Below are 15,957 nucleotides of genomic sequence, written 5' to 3'. Positions count from 1 at the left end.
GACAGAGTAGGCCAGGCAGACGGCCGTCTGGGAGAGAGCGTAGACGGTGCCGTAGCTGGCCTGCAGGCCACCCCGCTCCACCAGCCGCGCCAGCAGCGGCATCAGCGACGCGTCCACGATGCCGATGCCCAGGCCGATGCAGAAGTGCGGCAGCACGAGGTGTACCATGCGCGTCGACTGTGGTAGCTGCGACGGGGGACGACACGGGACGCCACGTAACCGAGCCAGTGCATTATAGAAAGGGACGGCACGTGAAAGGCACGTGATCACACGGTGCGGCACGGTATGGGACGGTGAATAACGACAGCGGATGGTACATGATCGTAAGAGACGGCACGGGACGGCGCGAAGTCGCATGCTATGGCTGGGAATAGTTCGGGACGGTGTGGGGCAGTACGTGATGGCACGGGCCAGCTCGCGGTGGCACGGGCCGGCACGGACAGGACGTCATGTATGAACGACACTGGCTGGCGTGGACTGCACAGAGCGATACGTGACGGAGTGGAACGGCGAGGGACGGTGCATGCCAAGTAGGCACCGGAGTTCCCCGACACTAAAGCGTGGGGAAGGCAAGATGTGATACGAGCTTCGGACCATGAATGCAGCGTGCTGCATGCGTGTATACGAATTTGGCACTTAGGCGTTGAAGGAAAAGTCGTACAGAGGGATATCTCATACTTACTTTGAACTTGGTACATTGTGTCATCTAGATACATTACTTGTCCCAGTCAGGTGACGGGATCAAGCTGAAGACGTCACAATCTTTTCGGGGCTAGCGGATGCAGTTCATGACAAATGGTGTATGAAAAGAATACTGAAACATACAAGAAAGCAAACTGGTATGCCACCAGAATAGAAGAAGACCGAGGAATTTACTCACGCCTTTGCATTCTTCTGAGAACAATATCTGACATCATGACGTCGTCAGTGATGTTGACGTCCGATGGTGTCCCGCAGCATTGTAATATTATATATATATATATATATATATATATATATATATATATAATACGGCTGCATCCGTCACGTGTGACAATAACTATGCTTAATTGGCCGCCGTATCTTTACAAATCACTGCTGCGGCCAGCGCCAGCATTGAGTGACACGCGGTTAGATGGTCAACCCAATAAAAAGGAGGCCCTCAGCTGACAGGCACGTTCCTGCGCCAACTGATGGCCCTACCGCGGTGCTAACAAATGCATGCGGTTGTGCTCTCTGGGCGTGATCCAAAGTATTTTCCCGTGTCACGGTATGCTGGCCACGACGCTCACGGCCCGCTTGCCGCATTCAGCAACGTGCTATCAACCGCCCTGCATTCAGCGCCAAGACCTCTTCTGGACGGAGACGGGCAACTGACACGGGGCCCTTGATTCGCTGCAGTTATACCATAACAATCCGAGCGGAGGAAAATGATCACGACAGTCCGACCATCGGCTGACAGGTGAGGGATGATACGGGATGAAAATGGTCAAGGCACTGCAATTGAGACTGGCTGACTTCCGTCGGCCGGGGATGTTCATGGCTGAAAATGCAAGGAGGCGTCGTCGTCATTAGTTTTGAACGGATGACTGACAATAAGACAACTTTTGAGGGCCCGACCACTTCTAGAAACTACGTTATTCAGGACAACAGATATATACTGACACATTCAGTCATGAATGTTAGGTCTTGTTTATGTCGATAATCATAACTCATGTCCTTAAATCCATGGGCATTGATAAAGCATATGCACGTGTTGTTTTCTACAAAGGTTTTCATATCTCAAATGTCAATACCGAATTGTGCAAGCCTGTATTATACACCTGCAGATATGCGTGTTGACTTAATATAAACCCATATCCATATCTATCTACTACCTATATATATATATATATATATATAATTATATATAATATATATGTGTGTGTGTGTGTGTGTGTGTGTGTGTGTGTGTGTGTGTGTGTGTGTGGGTGTGTGGTGTGTGTGTGTGTGTGGGTGTGTGTGTGTGTGTGTGTGTGGTGTGTGTGTGTGTGTGTGTGTGTGTGTGTGTGTGTGTGTGTGTGGTGTGTGGGTGTGTGTGTGTGTGTTGACTGCTGAGGAAATATAAACTGATTCCGCCGTTAACTTGGTGAAATGCATGCTAATTTTACAAGTTTATCGAACTTACGACACAAATTAAATGCCTTAACATTGCGAGACGAGCAAAAAGCCTGAAAACGTCCCAAAACAACCCTATATAGTCGAATTTAGCCGTCGGTGCCAGTACATGTACACAATGTGTGTCGGTGTGGGGAAGAGCTAGCAGGGTAGGCTCTGAAGGTTGATTTGTGTTGTTAAGTGGGCTATGATGCCCAGCTGAACGCGAAATGCGTACTGGCTTTACTGAGCGCTCGGACCTCGGCTGCGGTGAACAAGTGAGGGGTTGCACACCATCTGCAACGTCTGCCATAGCCTGGCGAATGGTGTCAAGTACAGAGTAAACAAAAGCATGCGCAATAAAATGTTGGGAATGGTCAGGAGCTTTCAAGACGCTACCCCAAGCCATATAACGGTGAGCTACTATGAGCCTAGGAGGGCTACAATGATGACCCTGTCCAGAGATAGGGTCTCCATGAACAAAACTCAAGAAGCATGGATCCAAGTAAGCTCCCAGTGCTCTTAAGATTTTTCTGCTCCTTGTGGTTTGGGAAACATGTGTTGATAATCTTTTAATTCGGTATTATTTTTTAACAAGTTTTGTGGTGGGCCACATTCCACATACCCCGAAAAGTCCATAACATCCACAACTTGACCCCGTGACGAGACCGGGCTCCAACTCCAAAAACGATCAGTACACCGAGATGACTTTACGTACCAAATTTTGAGCAGCTCTGAGACGAGAACGTGTTAAATTTTGGTTCAGCTGTATGTTTAATTTCCGAAACACCCCATTTATGAGAAGACTTGCGGAATGTCCCGAAATCAACCAACAAAAGAAGACACTATATAGACGCCGAAGGTAAATAACACTCTATTGCTGCCAACTTGGCTCCGCCTGCCGGAGCCGTATCTAGCCGAGCATCCGTCCTGCGTCCCGTCGGGGGCCTCATCCGTCCTGCGTCCCGTCGGGGGCCTCATCCGTCCTGTGTCCCGTCGGCGGGTCCGTCCTGCCCTGTCGGTGGGCCTCATCCGTCCTGCGTCTCGTCGGCGGGCTCATCCGCCCTGCGCCCTGTCGGCGGTCCTCATCCGTCCTGCGTCCCGTCGGGCGGGCCTCATCCGTCCTGCGCCCGTCGGGGGGCCTCATCCGTCCTGCGTCCCGTCGGCGGGCCTCATCCGTCCTGCGTCCGTCGGCGGGCCTCATCCGTCCTGCGCCCTGTCGGGGGCCTCATCCGTCCTGCGTCCGTGGGCGGGCCTCATCCGTCCTGCGCCCTGTCGGCAGGCCTCATCCGTCCTGCGCCCTGTCGGCGGGCCTCACCAGCAGGGCCGCCGCTCCGACCGTCATCATGGCGGCGGCGGCCACCCGCCAGCGGCCGAGCCGCAGCGCGACGAGGCCGAACACGTGCGTGCCGATCAGGTAGCCCAGACTGTCCGGGATGAAGACGGAGCCCAGCTGCCACTTCTGCCGGCGCGCAGGGCCGCACACGTCAACACGGCCACATCCGGCTGTTGCACACACGGTACGGGTGTGGCGACACAGAGCGAGTCAAGCGGCCTCATGCCCGCGGTGCCCGCCCTTCCTGCCAGGATGAGAGGCAGGCGACGCCATATAGCCTCAGTAGCTGAGTGCGTCGTAAAGCCCCAATGACATGACACACATACAAGCGGCCTCGTGGTGACCCAGACAACAAGTGCATTACCTACTCGCAAAACACGCAGCCAGAATGTCGCTGAGGGAGACGGAGGTTTTTCAGACGGTCTGCGTACCCGAGGGAGCCAGCGGATCCATTCCGCTCCCCGAGGCTTCTGCTATTACCAGATTTAGTCCATTCTGTTCTATACAGGGGCCATATTTCACGACAGCAAGAGCTCCTTAAATGATCCGAGGAACTACGTCTGTGTATCTCGTAAGGGCTCATCCATTGTTGCATAGCTGTTGCATCATTGTTGCATTTCAATTCGTCGGGAGAGGTATCTATACATGCAAATTTTGGTGCTAGTTTGGAGGGGGTTGGAGTGGCTATTCGGCCAAGGGACCATTAACTTCTCGATTGAGGAGCCTCTGCCCCGTCTGTCTCTGCTGCGTCTTTTCCCAGACGCCGGTAGGCAGTGACTTATCGCGAGTGATAATGCGATAAGCCATGCGTAATGTGGGATGTGTGTTGAAAAACTCAGCAGCCGAGTGTGGATGATACTGATGCCTGATGAATCGTCGTTTTTACTCTGTGACTGAAATAGTGCGTAAGAAGTGGTGGACCTTTTGGTGGTCCTCGACGCAAATGATTTGACGGTGGTCTTCTCCGTTGGGTCCCGCAAATTTGTTTACGGAAACGTTTTGACGGTTAGATCACCGTCACATTTTTAGTGCGAGAGGTGGCTTTTGCAAGCTCGGAGTCGGAAACGGGGCAAAAGGCGTAATGAATTATGGGATGACAGACGACCTTACACTGTAGTGAATCATGAGATGAGAGACGGCCTTACGCTATATTGAATCATGGGATGACCATCGTCCTTACGCTATGCCAGCTGTCTTTACTCTGTCGAAGTATGATGCGTCGTTTAGATGAACAGGCGTTATCTGGCTTTGTTTGACACCAGCTGGTAGGTCATCCATACCATAGTACTCAGAGCGAAGTATTAAAAGGCTAGCACCCGTACTGGTTTCGTTACTTCCGATTCCATTCTAACAGAATGTTCACTCACCTTTTTAGGTCCTGTTCTCCCAAGGATGGATCGAATCACGATTTCTTTCCAAAGCAAACGACAAAACTCAATTAACGCACATCACATGTGTCCTTACCTCATACTGCAAACCGGATCATACCACCGGCTGATAGATTCAGCGTAATGTTCTGCATCGCTATTGTATTTCGGCAACAGAAATCAGAACATAGAGTTGAATTTACAGCATCTTGCTGGCGCCTTAACACTCAATATAGGTTGAACCACTTCTTTTGCTTCTACAGCAGATACTTTCGGTTCAGTTCATGTGGCAACCACTTTCCCGCCAGCACCAGCCCACGCCGGTTATCGTGCCCCCCCCCCCCCCCCCCAGCCTCGCCAGTTGGCGAAGGGGGAGAAATCACCGCGGTCAGCGATAGTCAGAGAACTTGGCGGGTAGGCCTAGCCGTATTACCACTGCCAATGAGATCAGACGTTCTGATGACAACAAGTTTATCCGGTACCGACCCTGAACCCAACAACGGATCATGACCACAGATTAGCCGCAGGACTACCGCGCCGTCGCAGAAGTCAACCAGAGATACGCGCTCGGCACCGCTTTCCCGGCGGCCGGCGGCGCGTTCACTCGTGCCGTTCCGGACCGTGTCGGCGCCGCCTGGCCCGGTGCGGCCCGCCGTCTGAGACGCGCTGGACGGGGTGCGTCGTAACGCACGCCGCCGGTTGACATCCTGTCGATTCATGGCGCTGTTTGCGCCGACCCGGCGCCGGGACGGGACGGGACGGGGCGGGCGGCGCATCACTCGGCCGCTGCTGCTGGCTGCGTGCGACGCGGGCGGGTCTCAGGGGCGCGGCGGTCATAGAGCTGCTGGCTGCGTGAGACGCAGGCCGGCCACAGGGGTGTGGTGGCCGGTGCAGACCCGTCGTGGTGGATGCATATGGGTGCCGCGGGCGTAGCGAAAGGTTTCCTAGTGCTTCGACAAATACAGGCCACCGCGTTTCTCGAGAGCGACCACTATGTGATGTCCGTCAGATCGTGTGTTAACGGGTTCGTTAGTTCAAGTTGCTCACTAGTTGAAGTTCACTAGTTGCCGGGGATGTTTGGTTCGTTTGATGCAATAGGTCAGCGCCAGCTCACCGACGCTTGCAAATGTACGTTAAGTAAACAAACAACGCCTGCTCCAAAGAGCTCCTACAAGACGCTCAATATCTTATTCGGATGGTCGCTTACTCGCTGAAGTTGAAGTTACGAATGCAAAGTACTGCATTTCCGACTGAACGATGTTGAGCCCTGAGCCCGGTTCATGACAGGCCATTTGCTGGTGTATCTTGTTTAACGTGTGGGAGGACCGAGTTGTACCTAGGAGTAAAACGAATCGAGCCTTCGGGTGTAGCGTGTCGTGCACGCGGGTGTGGAGCGTTCCATGATGGGTGTAGCGTGGCTGGCCTGGGTATGCAGTGTGCCATGCTGGTCGTAAAAGTGCACCATACTTCTGGATGTAGTAGTTGATACTCACAATGAGTATGTGTACTGTGTGTAGCGTGAAGTGTAAATTAATGTGTGAAGCGTGCGTGGTGAAGTGTAGTAGTGTAGTGTAGTGTGCCACACTCACAGCCAAACATCCATACCGGTAGGTGTGTCGTGTCACGCCTGCGGGCGTTCCTCATCACACCTGGGGTCAGACGGTCCGTTCCTTATCACACCTGGGGTCTGACGGTCCGTTCCTTATCACACCTGGGGTCTGACGGTCCGTTCCTCATCACACCTGGGGTCTGACGGTCCGTTCCTCATCACACCTGGGGTATGACGGTCCGTTCCTCATCACACCTGGGGTCTGACGGTCCGTTCCTCATCACACCTGGGGTCTGACGGTCCGTTCCTTATCACACCTGGGGTATGACGGTCCGTGTCCATCGGCGTGGGGTGTCCCACCTGCGGGCACGTGGTGTCTAACCTGAGGCTGTACCGTGTGTCGTCTGTGGCCGTGTCTGCCCTATTTACGTGTAAAGCTAGTCACACCTGTGGGTGCCTTTGTGCCGCACCTGTCATTGCACCGTGTTGTACCGTGCGTTGTAGTGTGCCGTACCTGTGGGTGTAGTGTGCAACACCTGCATGTGTAGGTACGGGATCCAGGGCTGTACGCGCTGTACTCAGGGGTGAAAGTGCTGTACTTCTATGCTTTGGGGGAAAATTGAGCCCCCCAGCGCTAATTTGAGCCTCTAACACCCCTCTGAGCCCCTCCATGCTTATCAGCAAAAAGAGAATAATTGGCCACAGAAATGCTCGGAAGTTGTATTAACTTTAGTACACTAAGTATCCAGACGCATCATTATCAGTATCACGTCAAGTTTGTTCCAAAGAGTATTTTGTAGCCTCCTATTTTTTTCATGCAACTCCGTCAGATTGTGGGCCGGCCTGCAAATGTTTGGCGAGTTTGCACATGACAATATCTGAATCGGTATAAAGAACAATTGGCCGCAATGTGTGACAGCTTTAAAAATTACAGGGCTACCCACTTAAAAGTTAAACCGTGTTTCTCTCAACAGTGGCGGGTTTATTTATCGCATGATCGTGACTGTGGTGGTATTTGAATTCCGGCTGATTGGTACACCACAGCCAGCGACAGCGGAATTCATCAGTGATCTATACACGAAACGTCACAACAAAAGGTGCTCCAGGTGGGCCCATTGGAAGTTCAAGGTGCACAACACTGCACTGCTGCAGGCGGTTGATTGTCCGGTCGAATGCCGCCCCTCCCCCTCCCCCAATTTTAGAGAGTGCCACCTCTGGCTGTACCTGCGGTTTTGTAGCGTGCCGTTACCTGTGGGTGTATGGTGTTTAATGAGCCAAACGGGAAGCGTGGGCTCCAGGATAGCCATGACGGAGGTGGAGGAGACCGACGGCGCCGGCCCACGATGTTGATGCGTCGGTCCGCCAGGAGGCGCCACCAGGGCGGGGGTGAGGCCCTCGTCGTCCCGCTCACAGGCCGGCAGCGGCCGCAGCCGCCGGTACTGCACCGCTGGTGGCAGACCAGTCACACTCGGTCAGGTCACGCGCCCTGTGGCTCGGGCGTTTGTAGGCGGGCGGGTGGTGGTGGAGGGATGATGCATATACATGGCAGTGATCGGTCGGCCAGTTCTGGCCCACCCGACGGTGGCTGCGGCTCCCGGAGCGGCCGGGCTGAGAAGCGGGATCAGCGTGCGAGAGGAGACGCGGGTCATCTGTCTTCATCGCTGCAGTACACGTCGTCATCCACCCGACCGAACCGTGCATCGATTTCCAAGGACGTGGACAGGACCAGTTTGGGACTTTCCACGAAGAACAAGCCGAATTGTTTGTGAGACGAAGATTTCTTTTGACAGCTCAGATTTATACACTTACACTAATGATGCACCTTGCGCAGCGTGCGGCGAGCGAGGCGACAACACAAGCGGCAGCAGCATCGTCATTTATATCAGGAGGAGCGAAATCATGCTGCGTCCGATTTGAAAAAGCACTCCCAAACCGCGCAGACAAGCCCAGCATAATAATCACTTGTGTTATTTTTCGTAGAAAATCCATATCTGAAGCCCGTGCTTTGTGGCACCCAGAGGGTAGAACGCATGCGACATTCCTCCGTAGTTTGTGTGTGAAATCTTAACATGCGCCCGGCTGGCCGGCCAGATACCCTTCGTTCGGGTGGGGGGGGGAGCAAATTGACTCCCCTGAGATCTCGGGAATTAAGAAAGCTAGAGACCAAATTTACAGGGTCTCTTGACCTGTACGTGGACTCACTTAGGTAAAAGCTTGGGCTTCCTAGGTGATGATCTTCAGGTCAAATAAGGTCAAACAAAGTCAAATTCCAGATTGGTCTCCAAAGTGCCCCCAGAACCTAGGCAACTGTTTCTAAGCAAAGGTCAAAAGTCCTTTGAGATCAGTGATCTTGTTTGACCTTTGAAGGCCGTGGTGACTAAAATAATACAAGACTGCTCTGAGTTTGCATTTGAATAAGCGACAAAAGATAACGTAGGCAGTATGCTCCTAGAAACAAATTATCCACCCGGGGTCATCTTGGGCCCTTTTCTGACCTCTTAGAAGTCAATGGAAGATGTATAATGCGGTACCTACTGTCAATAAATTCGAAATGAGCATCACAAACTATCCCATACAGCAAGCCCTAGAGTAATAAATCAGGTTGGTTGTGACCTTGGTCTGACCTTCATACCTGACCTTGATTCAACGTAATTTGCTCATTCAATATTGTGGCTCCTAAGAAGCATTTCAGAGATGTATGGCTTCAACAAACACTCCGTTATTGTGTCAGATTGGACGATTCCCTAGAAACTGCCTTCGCTGAAACCCATGGCCTGACCTTGACCTGCCATAGATCAGCAACCTTTCAAGATGCATCTAAATTTTTTATGTCCAACGATCCGTTATTCAATTTCTACAGCTATGCAAAATTTGGCGCGGCGTCGCTGCGCAGTTCGCAAACCATTCTGGAAAAACCTTCGGGGGGCGAGGGTTAATTTGACCCCCCCCCCCCCCCGCCCACCCGAGTGCGTGTTAAGGCTTCATTCTCATGCCCGACAAATGGCTTCCCTCACCCGACAAAGTGTGCTGGGGGGGGGGGGAGGGGGCGCATCGACTGCTATAGGATCACAGCAGCTGACAAATATGCCGGCACTGCATGCACATGTGGCAGCATTAATTTACACGAAGACATGCAGAACACATAAGTCATACAATGCCTTAACCATTAACTAGTAAAGAAGTATGGCTTCTTTCAGCGATTTATTTTCCTTCCTCATGGATGAAGGGGAAGTGGCGACCCACAAAAGGTTTCTTGAATATCGTTCTCCAGTATATCGTGCAATCGTGCCCCCAAGATGTCAAGCAGCCTCTGAGCCATTAACTGGGCGCGTTTTGACACCAAACATATGCCTCTAGCTGTCCCAGTTTCAGTCAATCAGGTTTTTTAAGAACCGATGAATCCCGCCATTTGCGTGCGACGGGCCGACGCTGCTACATTCATGAAGCTCTGCATCACGAATAGACGATCAAGCCATACAAAACTACCCCACGGCGCGTTCAGATTAGAAAGGGAACACGTCTGTTTAACTTTACTGTTGCTGCGCACCATGGCTTTGTTAATACTGGCATGCAAGTCTGAAATAGCTCGGTTTTCAGGAAAAGCTCTGGCACGCATGAGCGGGAACAAGTTTTCACCTAAGAACATGCAAATTATTACCAATCGTAAGTTCCCGTGGAGACAAATCCATGGGTTTTTTCGCAGAGCTTTATCTTTCTTGATTTAAAAACAGCAGGGGGTCATATCAAACCCACACCACATATATGTTGGTGATATGAAAAAAGTCGATTCAGGGCGAGCGTTGAGCGTCACGTCCACGAGGCCCCTGAATCAACTCCCCGTCCTGAAATGTGATTCCCTCCTCGCCGCCGCCCCCCCCCCCCCCCCCTGCCAGCCGCTAGGTGTGCAGAAAACTTGGCGTTACAAAGAACGCTGTGTGAAGGGAATGGATCGATTTCGATGGATTATTTTCGGCTCAGTGACAAGAATATAGCACCAACGAGTCAATAGCACACCTGAAAGTTATGAAACACATTTCATACAGCTTACCAACAACGGTATCTTAGCTTTTAGGCATATCTCATGCACATTAACGATAACTGTAACGCCGGACACGGCCCCTCCCCAGTCACGTAATGGTGATTACCTCAAGCCAGGCTGACAAATCGCTGATGCCGTCGCAGCCATCAATTCTCACAGTGGTATTTCTTTTCCTCAGTATGCCGAAGGCAACGCTAACGGGAACGAGGTCGTTGAACGATCCGCTCCAGACACGCGACCAGGGAGCCATAATAGGCCATGGTATTGAGAAACGTTGTTCTACCCGTGCAAATTTGTCGGCGATCTCCTAAGTGCTTGGTAAATGTTTTAAATTAATGCAACAATGAATGTCGTGAATAGCTTGGAACAACACCCCGCCCTTGGCATAATAACACGCAAGCGTTCCGTTTGCACAGATGTGCCCGGCCACGACATATTTAAATGAGTCCGTTCGCAAATACATATTTTTCCTTGTTCTGAAACGTACTCTTTAATAAAGACAAATCATGAAGCAAAAAGAAGCGTCATGACCGCTTTCCCATACCAGCTCCTAATGATATGAAGAACCATTTCGGAGCCCACACGAATGAGTCTAGCCAAAACATTTGAATTCTGAACTTTCCGAGGCGCTGTCGTACGCAAGTTTCCTAAAGGACGGATTCAAGCTGGGATTTACATCCGTGTCAGGTTTATGATCCCCAAATCTCTCGCTTTCACAGTGTGTCGCACTTAGCAGGGATTTAAACGGCAAGTTTCACATTTGAAGATATTGAAGCAAACATCAAATATGATGAAACAAACTCATTGATTACTATTGGTCCCCTTTGCAAAAGAAAAGACTGCTCTTGACAGCACGCTTTTGTCTGCTCAGTAAATTTGCTCCCCGGAACGTTATTGTTTGATTAGGCCATCGTACCTTGCGTGACATTAATTGACGGCCAATTGGCGGCCGCTGTACGTGGAAATCGTGCTAACAAACGCAAGATAAAAACGATCCGACCATTGGATTTTTCTTAGCTTTATCGTCGCATGACTTATGGAATAGCAGAATTTTAATGACGCTTTTCTGACGTCACGAATGTCGAAATCACCTTGAAGTACTCCCCCGAAATATTCTCCATTTTTGCGAGCGTGTTAGCTCAGAAACTAGAGTGGTTAGTCTTAAGAAGGGCATGGATGTGGACTGCACCGCAAGGTTTGCAAGATGGCTGTTCTAATTCAAAACCACATAGAAATGTGGAGCACTTCCTTCAATAAAGGACTTTTTCCGCTTCCCTGTTTATCACTGGCGCGCCTATGAGTCGGGGAGTTTTATGACAGCTTACTGATTTTGAAACCTCTTCATTTCCACTACATCATGCAACTGGTGCCACGCCTTGATCTGTTCCGGCTTCTTAGATCTAACAGCACTGTTTCAAATACCCCACGAACAGTGTGTATATTTTTTGCGCTCGCATACGCGAGGCGACCCACATAATGCGGCTCACGTTTTTGTCGATACCATCCACCAAATGTCATTCATCAAATCATCAAATGTCATCAAGCGGCATCTGCCTCTGGAGGGCCAGTTCCCCCAGATCTGGGCCTGTTACCATCCGTGTTGTTCAGGTCCTTGCATTTGGGATATTTACGCTTCCCCACTAAATCGGAGAGGTAAATTGGGTGCTGTTGCAAAGTGGTACGAAGACTACATCTGACTACAACTGAATCAGTTTGCTGTGCATATTTCTTTCAATCTGTTGAATTATTTCCTTTCACGGCACAATTTGTGAAAGAAATCGCGTATCTTTGCTGCCAACTACATTGCAGCGTGATTATTGATTCCAAAGGCGAGTCCCTCCCAATATCGTGACTAACCGGTCCGGCCCCCGGTGCACCAGCACTGAGAATAACTCCGCCGGGCCTCCATGCACCAGACCGGGCCGTAACTAACCGGGTTGGGCTTTGATGCCCCAGCACTGGGAATAACCGGGCCAGACTCCACGCACCAGCACCGAGCCGCTTAAGCCACAACTTGCAGAGTTTGCTTTGACATTGGCACTCCTACCAAGCAGTGCGGTTATGTAACAATCTGGCAAGCTGTTACGTGACAGCCCACCCCTTCCCCCTACCCTGTGGCAGTGTTTTCCATCTCCAATTTTTCTATAAACGCAACCGCCATAAAACGACCGGAGCCAACGTGACCGCCGCCGTCGCTGGCCTGTTCGGTGCTGCATCTATTTGAGCATACCAAGGCGGCATATGCGTCAGCTGATATCCCGGTAGAAGTTTAACAGAAGTGTCCGACCTTTGAAACATATTTCAAAAGCATGGTCTGGTGAACGCTAAGGATGCGCCATTAATAGAATAGCACTGGGGAACGGAGCTGCATCACTAACAATGTATTAATAGCAGCTGAATTTAGTTATTTTCGAGTCCAATTTACGTGCTCAACATTTCAGACCACGCATGAACTCCTTTCTTCTTTAAGCATTCCCATATGTCATGCCGTGCATAGAGGACGCGTAGCGTGAAGCTCACTGTGAAGCTCATTGTAGATTTGAATGATTGTTAGATTTTCCTCAACACGTGTAAATTGCTGATGAAAGCTTACAAGGTGTTCGGATAGCCCTTTGCAACATATGATGGCTTGCTTTCCCGAAATATTACATATCTGGTAATAATGATGACAGTGCAGTTCGCGTCGGTTCATCTGCCCAAAAGACGCTAATTCAGAAGTTGTGATGGTTTACTGATATGCGTCATTGGTGGCATATGAGCGGTGAAGCAATGCTTTTTTACCTGTTGTGTTTCATTTGAACCAATATATATGAAAAGCCCACTTCTATGCCATGTTTTTGTAAAAACTGTGCAAGTGGAAAACCGGAGAGGTGTTGCTGAGGTGATGAGCAGCTGATATTGTCAAGCATGAGTCAAGGATTTCAAAAAAAAAAGTTTTGTTGTGCTTTTGCCATCATAGCAAACCCCCAAAATGGCTTGCTGTATTGATTTCTGCGCAGTAATGCTGCTACTTCATCGCTTTGCGCGCAAAGGTGAATATGCTGAATGTACAAAAGTTGGGCTGGTTGATTAATGCACTTGAGCGAAATATGGAGGCTGGAAATTATGAAGGACGTTTACCATGATGTTTACAAGCTTCCACTCAACGCTTGATGGCTGGTTCAGCCAAATATTTTAATTACATTGCACAATATCGGCATATATGTTTCAGTGGTTTGTTAAAGGCAGAAGTCGGGGGTTGTCATTCAACATCAACATAAATTGTTGGTGATCTTCAAGCAGCAAGTGAAGGGACGCTTTTTGTATGCCTTGTGTTTTTCGCAAGTCATTGAAATATTTAATGATATTTTTGCCCAGTGTTTTTGTTGAACTCTGTATGGGAAAACTAGAGGGGTTCACCTGAGATTGTTAAGAAAGGCCAACATTCTGCAACATGAGTATAGAGATTCAAAATATCACATGATGTGTTCTTGCCATTGTCGCATACCTACAAAAGGTTTGAAATTGAGTGAATATGTTCAGTTACCTGCCTTGTCTTTTTTGCTTTGCCAGTACAATATATGGTATGGATCGTACCAAAAATTGTGATGGGAGATAATTAGTGCGATTGAGCGACAACTCTGGGGCCTGGAAATATTGTAGGACAGGTGCTTGCGGCTTGCTTTGCTAAGCGACTGAGTTTCCATGGATGATTCGTGTTTGCAGTATTTCGGGGTGCATTAAGCACCATTCGTGGGACTTCCTGGCCGACCCGACCCCTAGCTGCAGGGACGCCTGACTGAAACCGGGTGTAATGGGCTGACTACCAGGTATGTAAGTAGGTCGTGGGAAGCAGATTTAACCGATAAGCCATTTTTCATACCGCGTCATGGGCATCATGGTGTTGAATCCCTTGTAACCTTGACGGAAATCGGTGGGTCATAGCCCACCAAATAGCCTATAGGGAATGACAGTTGCTCCAACCTGAGAAAAACGTTGTCATAGCGCTTTCCGGTTTCGTGCCACCTAGCCATGTGACAAAGCTGATGGGGCACAACAAAGCGGCACAAACAAATGATGATTAATATCATTTAAAGCATTCTTCAATAATGAGCTCACGCTCTGCTTACTAAGACAAAATCCGCGATTGTCAACTTTCAAATCGTGCTTTACGAATATCTACTGCAGTTTGAGCGTTATTACGCATTCGTAAAGCGCAAGAAACCCACACTTGCTATCACTGCGAATGTAAGATCTCTCTCATGTCGCCACCGCCACCTGTCTATGCTGCTGCACTGCTTTCGTGTTATCATACTCTATGATGGCTCTAAAACACGCCCTCGCGAACCACATGGGAGTGCTGTTTTGCCGCAGCGGTGAGCCTTGCTGAAACTTACTGCATTTGTAAGGTCTTCTTATCGCACTCGTCGCAAATTATTCTTTGCTCGATATATTTGGTTACTCTGACATTTCTCAAAGCAATTAGTTTGGGTAATGCATTGGATCGTTACTATCACTCACCTTTCTCGGCTTATGGAATGAATTCATGGCTCATTTGATTCACCACTACATTAATTAAGTGATTAACGACGGTTGCGGTACGCCGGCAACATCCAGTGCGTGCGACTTAAATTGTTTTACTTAACGGGAGTGTTCCACATTTATATGGGAGTTTGAACTCAAAAAGCCATCTTGAAGATCTTTCCGTGCTGTTCACGACCCTGCCCTTCTTAGGACCTAAGTCTCTCTCTAGTTTCTAAGCTACACGCTGGCACAAATGGGAAAGTTATATCGGGGAGAATATTGTTAAGTCATGTTGGCCCTCATGGCGTCATAAAAATGTCATTCAAATCCAGTCAAATGACGTAATCAAACCATGACGCATTGAGAGGCACATTTACTCAACAGAGAAGCGTTCTGTCTGGAGCAGTTTTTACATTGATCTTCAAATGTGAAAAATTCCCTTTCATATACTCACCGCCAGTGACTGGGCAATGAGCCGGTGTCATTTTGACGACGCGGAACTGTGGAATTGACACCTTTTAGGTCAAGTTGATGTATGTCCAGGAATGCGCACCGAATAATAAATGTATGGGTGGCAAAGGCAGGCAATGAATTGGTGCATGCGGTAATGCTTATTTTGCCACGTTCCTGGTTAAGTTTCGACGGCGACGTGTTGTATCTGGCGTCGTTTTCGAAAAATCGACATTCCCAGCTTGCGCGACGTTTCTCAGCGCAATCATACGTCGTACAAGCGCGAGTTGAGGGCGTGAATTGCAGACGGTACGTTAGTCAACAATTTGAGCTTGAATTTGTACTTCTATCTGCTTCGGCAGCTGTGCAATGATACAAACTGCAAAAAAATCCTAAAACCCGGGCAAAATGTTTTGGCCGCTTCTGTGAACGTGACATGAGGCGCGTGCTCCTGCACATCTGGGACCACACGGTGCCCCATTCCATTGCCTCCCTGAGAGTGTCAATGTCTTTGCTTGACTACATTTTCGCTCCGGTCCGACCCCTAGTTACCAAGATGTACCCATCATATCGAACGGCTGCTCGTTGGCTTTGTCGT

At 49.8% G+C, this 15,957-nt stretch overlaps 1 protein-coding gene across 1 annotated transcript in view; it reads right to left on the bottom strand.

Moving 5' to 3' along the window:
* Window positions 1-15,957, bottom strand: part of LOC119111583 (synaptic vesicular amine transporter-like) — a 33,977-nt gene that overhangs the window by 241 nt on the left and 17,779 nt on the right. The window contains exons 5-7 of the mRNA XM_037235393.1: window positions 7,620-7,814; window positions 3,434-3,579; window positions 4-186 (exon numbers count right to left, since the gene is read on the bottom strand). Of these exons, the coding sequence (XP_037091288.1) occupies window positions 4-186; window positions 3,434-3,579; window positions 7,620-7,814 (524 nt within the window). The remainder of the gene's footprint in view (window positions 1-3; window positions 187-3,433; window positions 3,580-7,619; window positions 7,815-15,957) is intronic.

Source organism: Pollicipes pollicipes, unplaced genomic scaffold, assembly GCF_011947565.3.
Source record: "Pollicipes pollicipes isolate AB1234 unplaced genomic scaffold, Ppol_2.1 Scaffold_7261;HRSCAF=8764_pilon_pilon_pilon, whole genome shotgun sequence".
NCBI classification, from domain to species: domain Eukaryota; kingdom Metazoa; phylum Arthropoda; class Thecostraca; order Pollicipedomorpha; family Pollicipedidae; genus Pollicipes; species Pollicipes pollicipes.
Note: the sequence above shows the minus strand (reverse complement) of the source record. Positions and strands in the feature narration are given on the sequence as shown.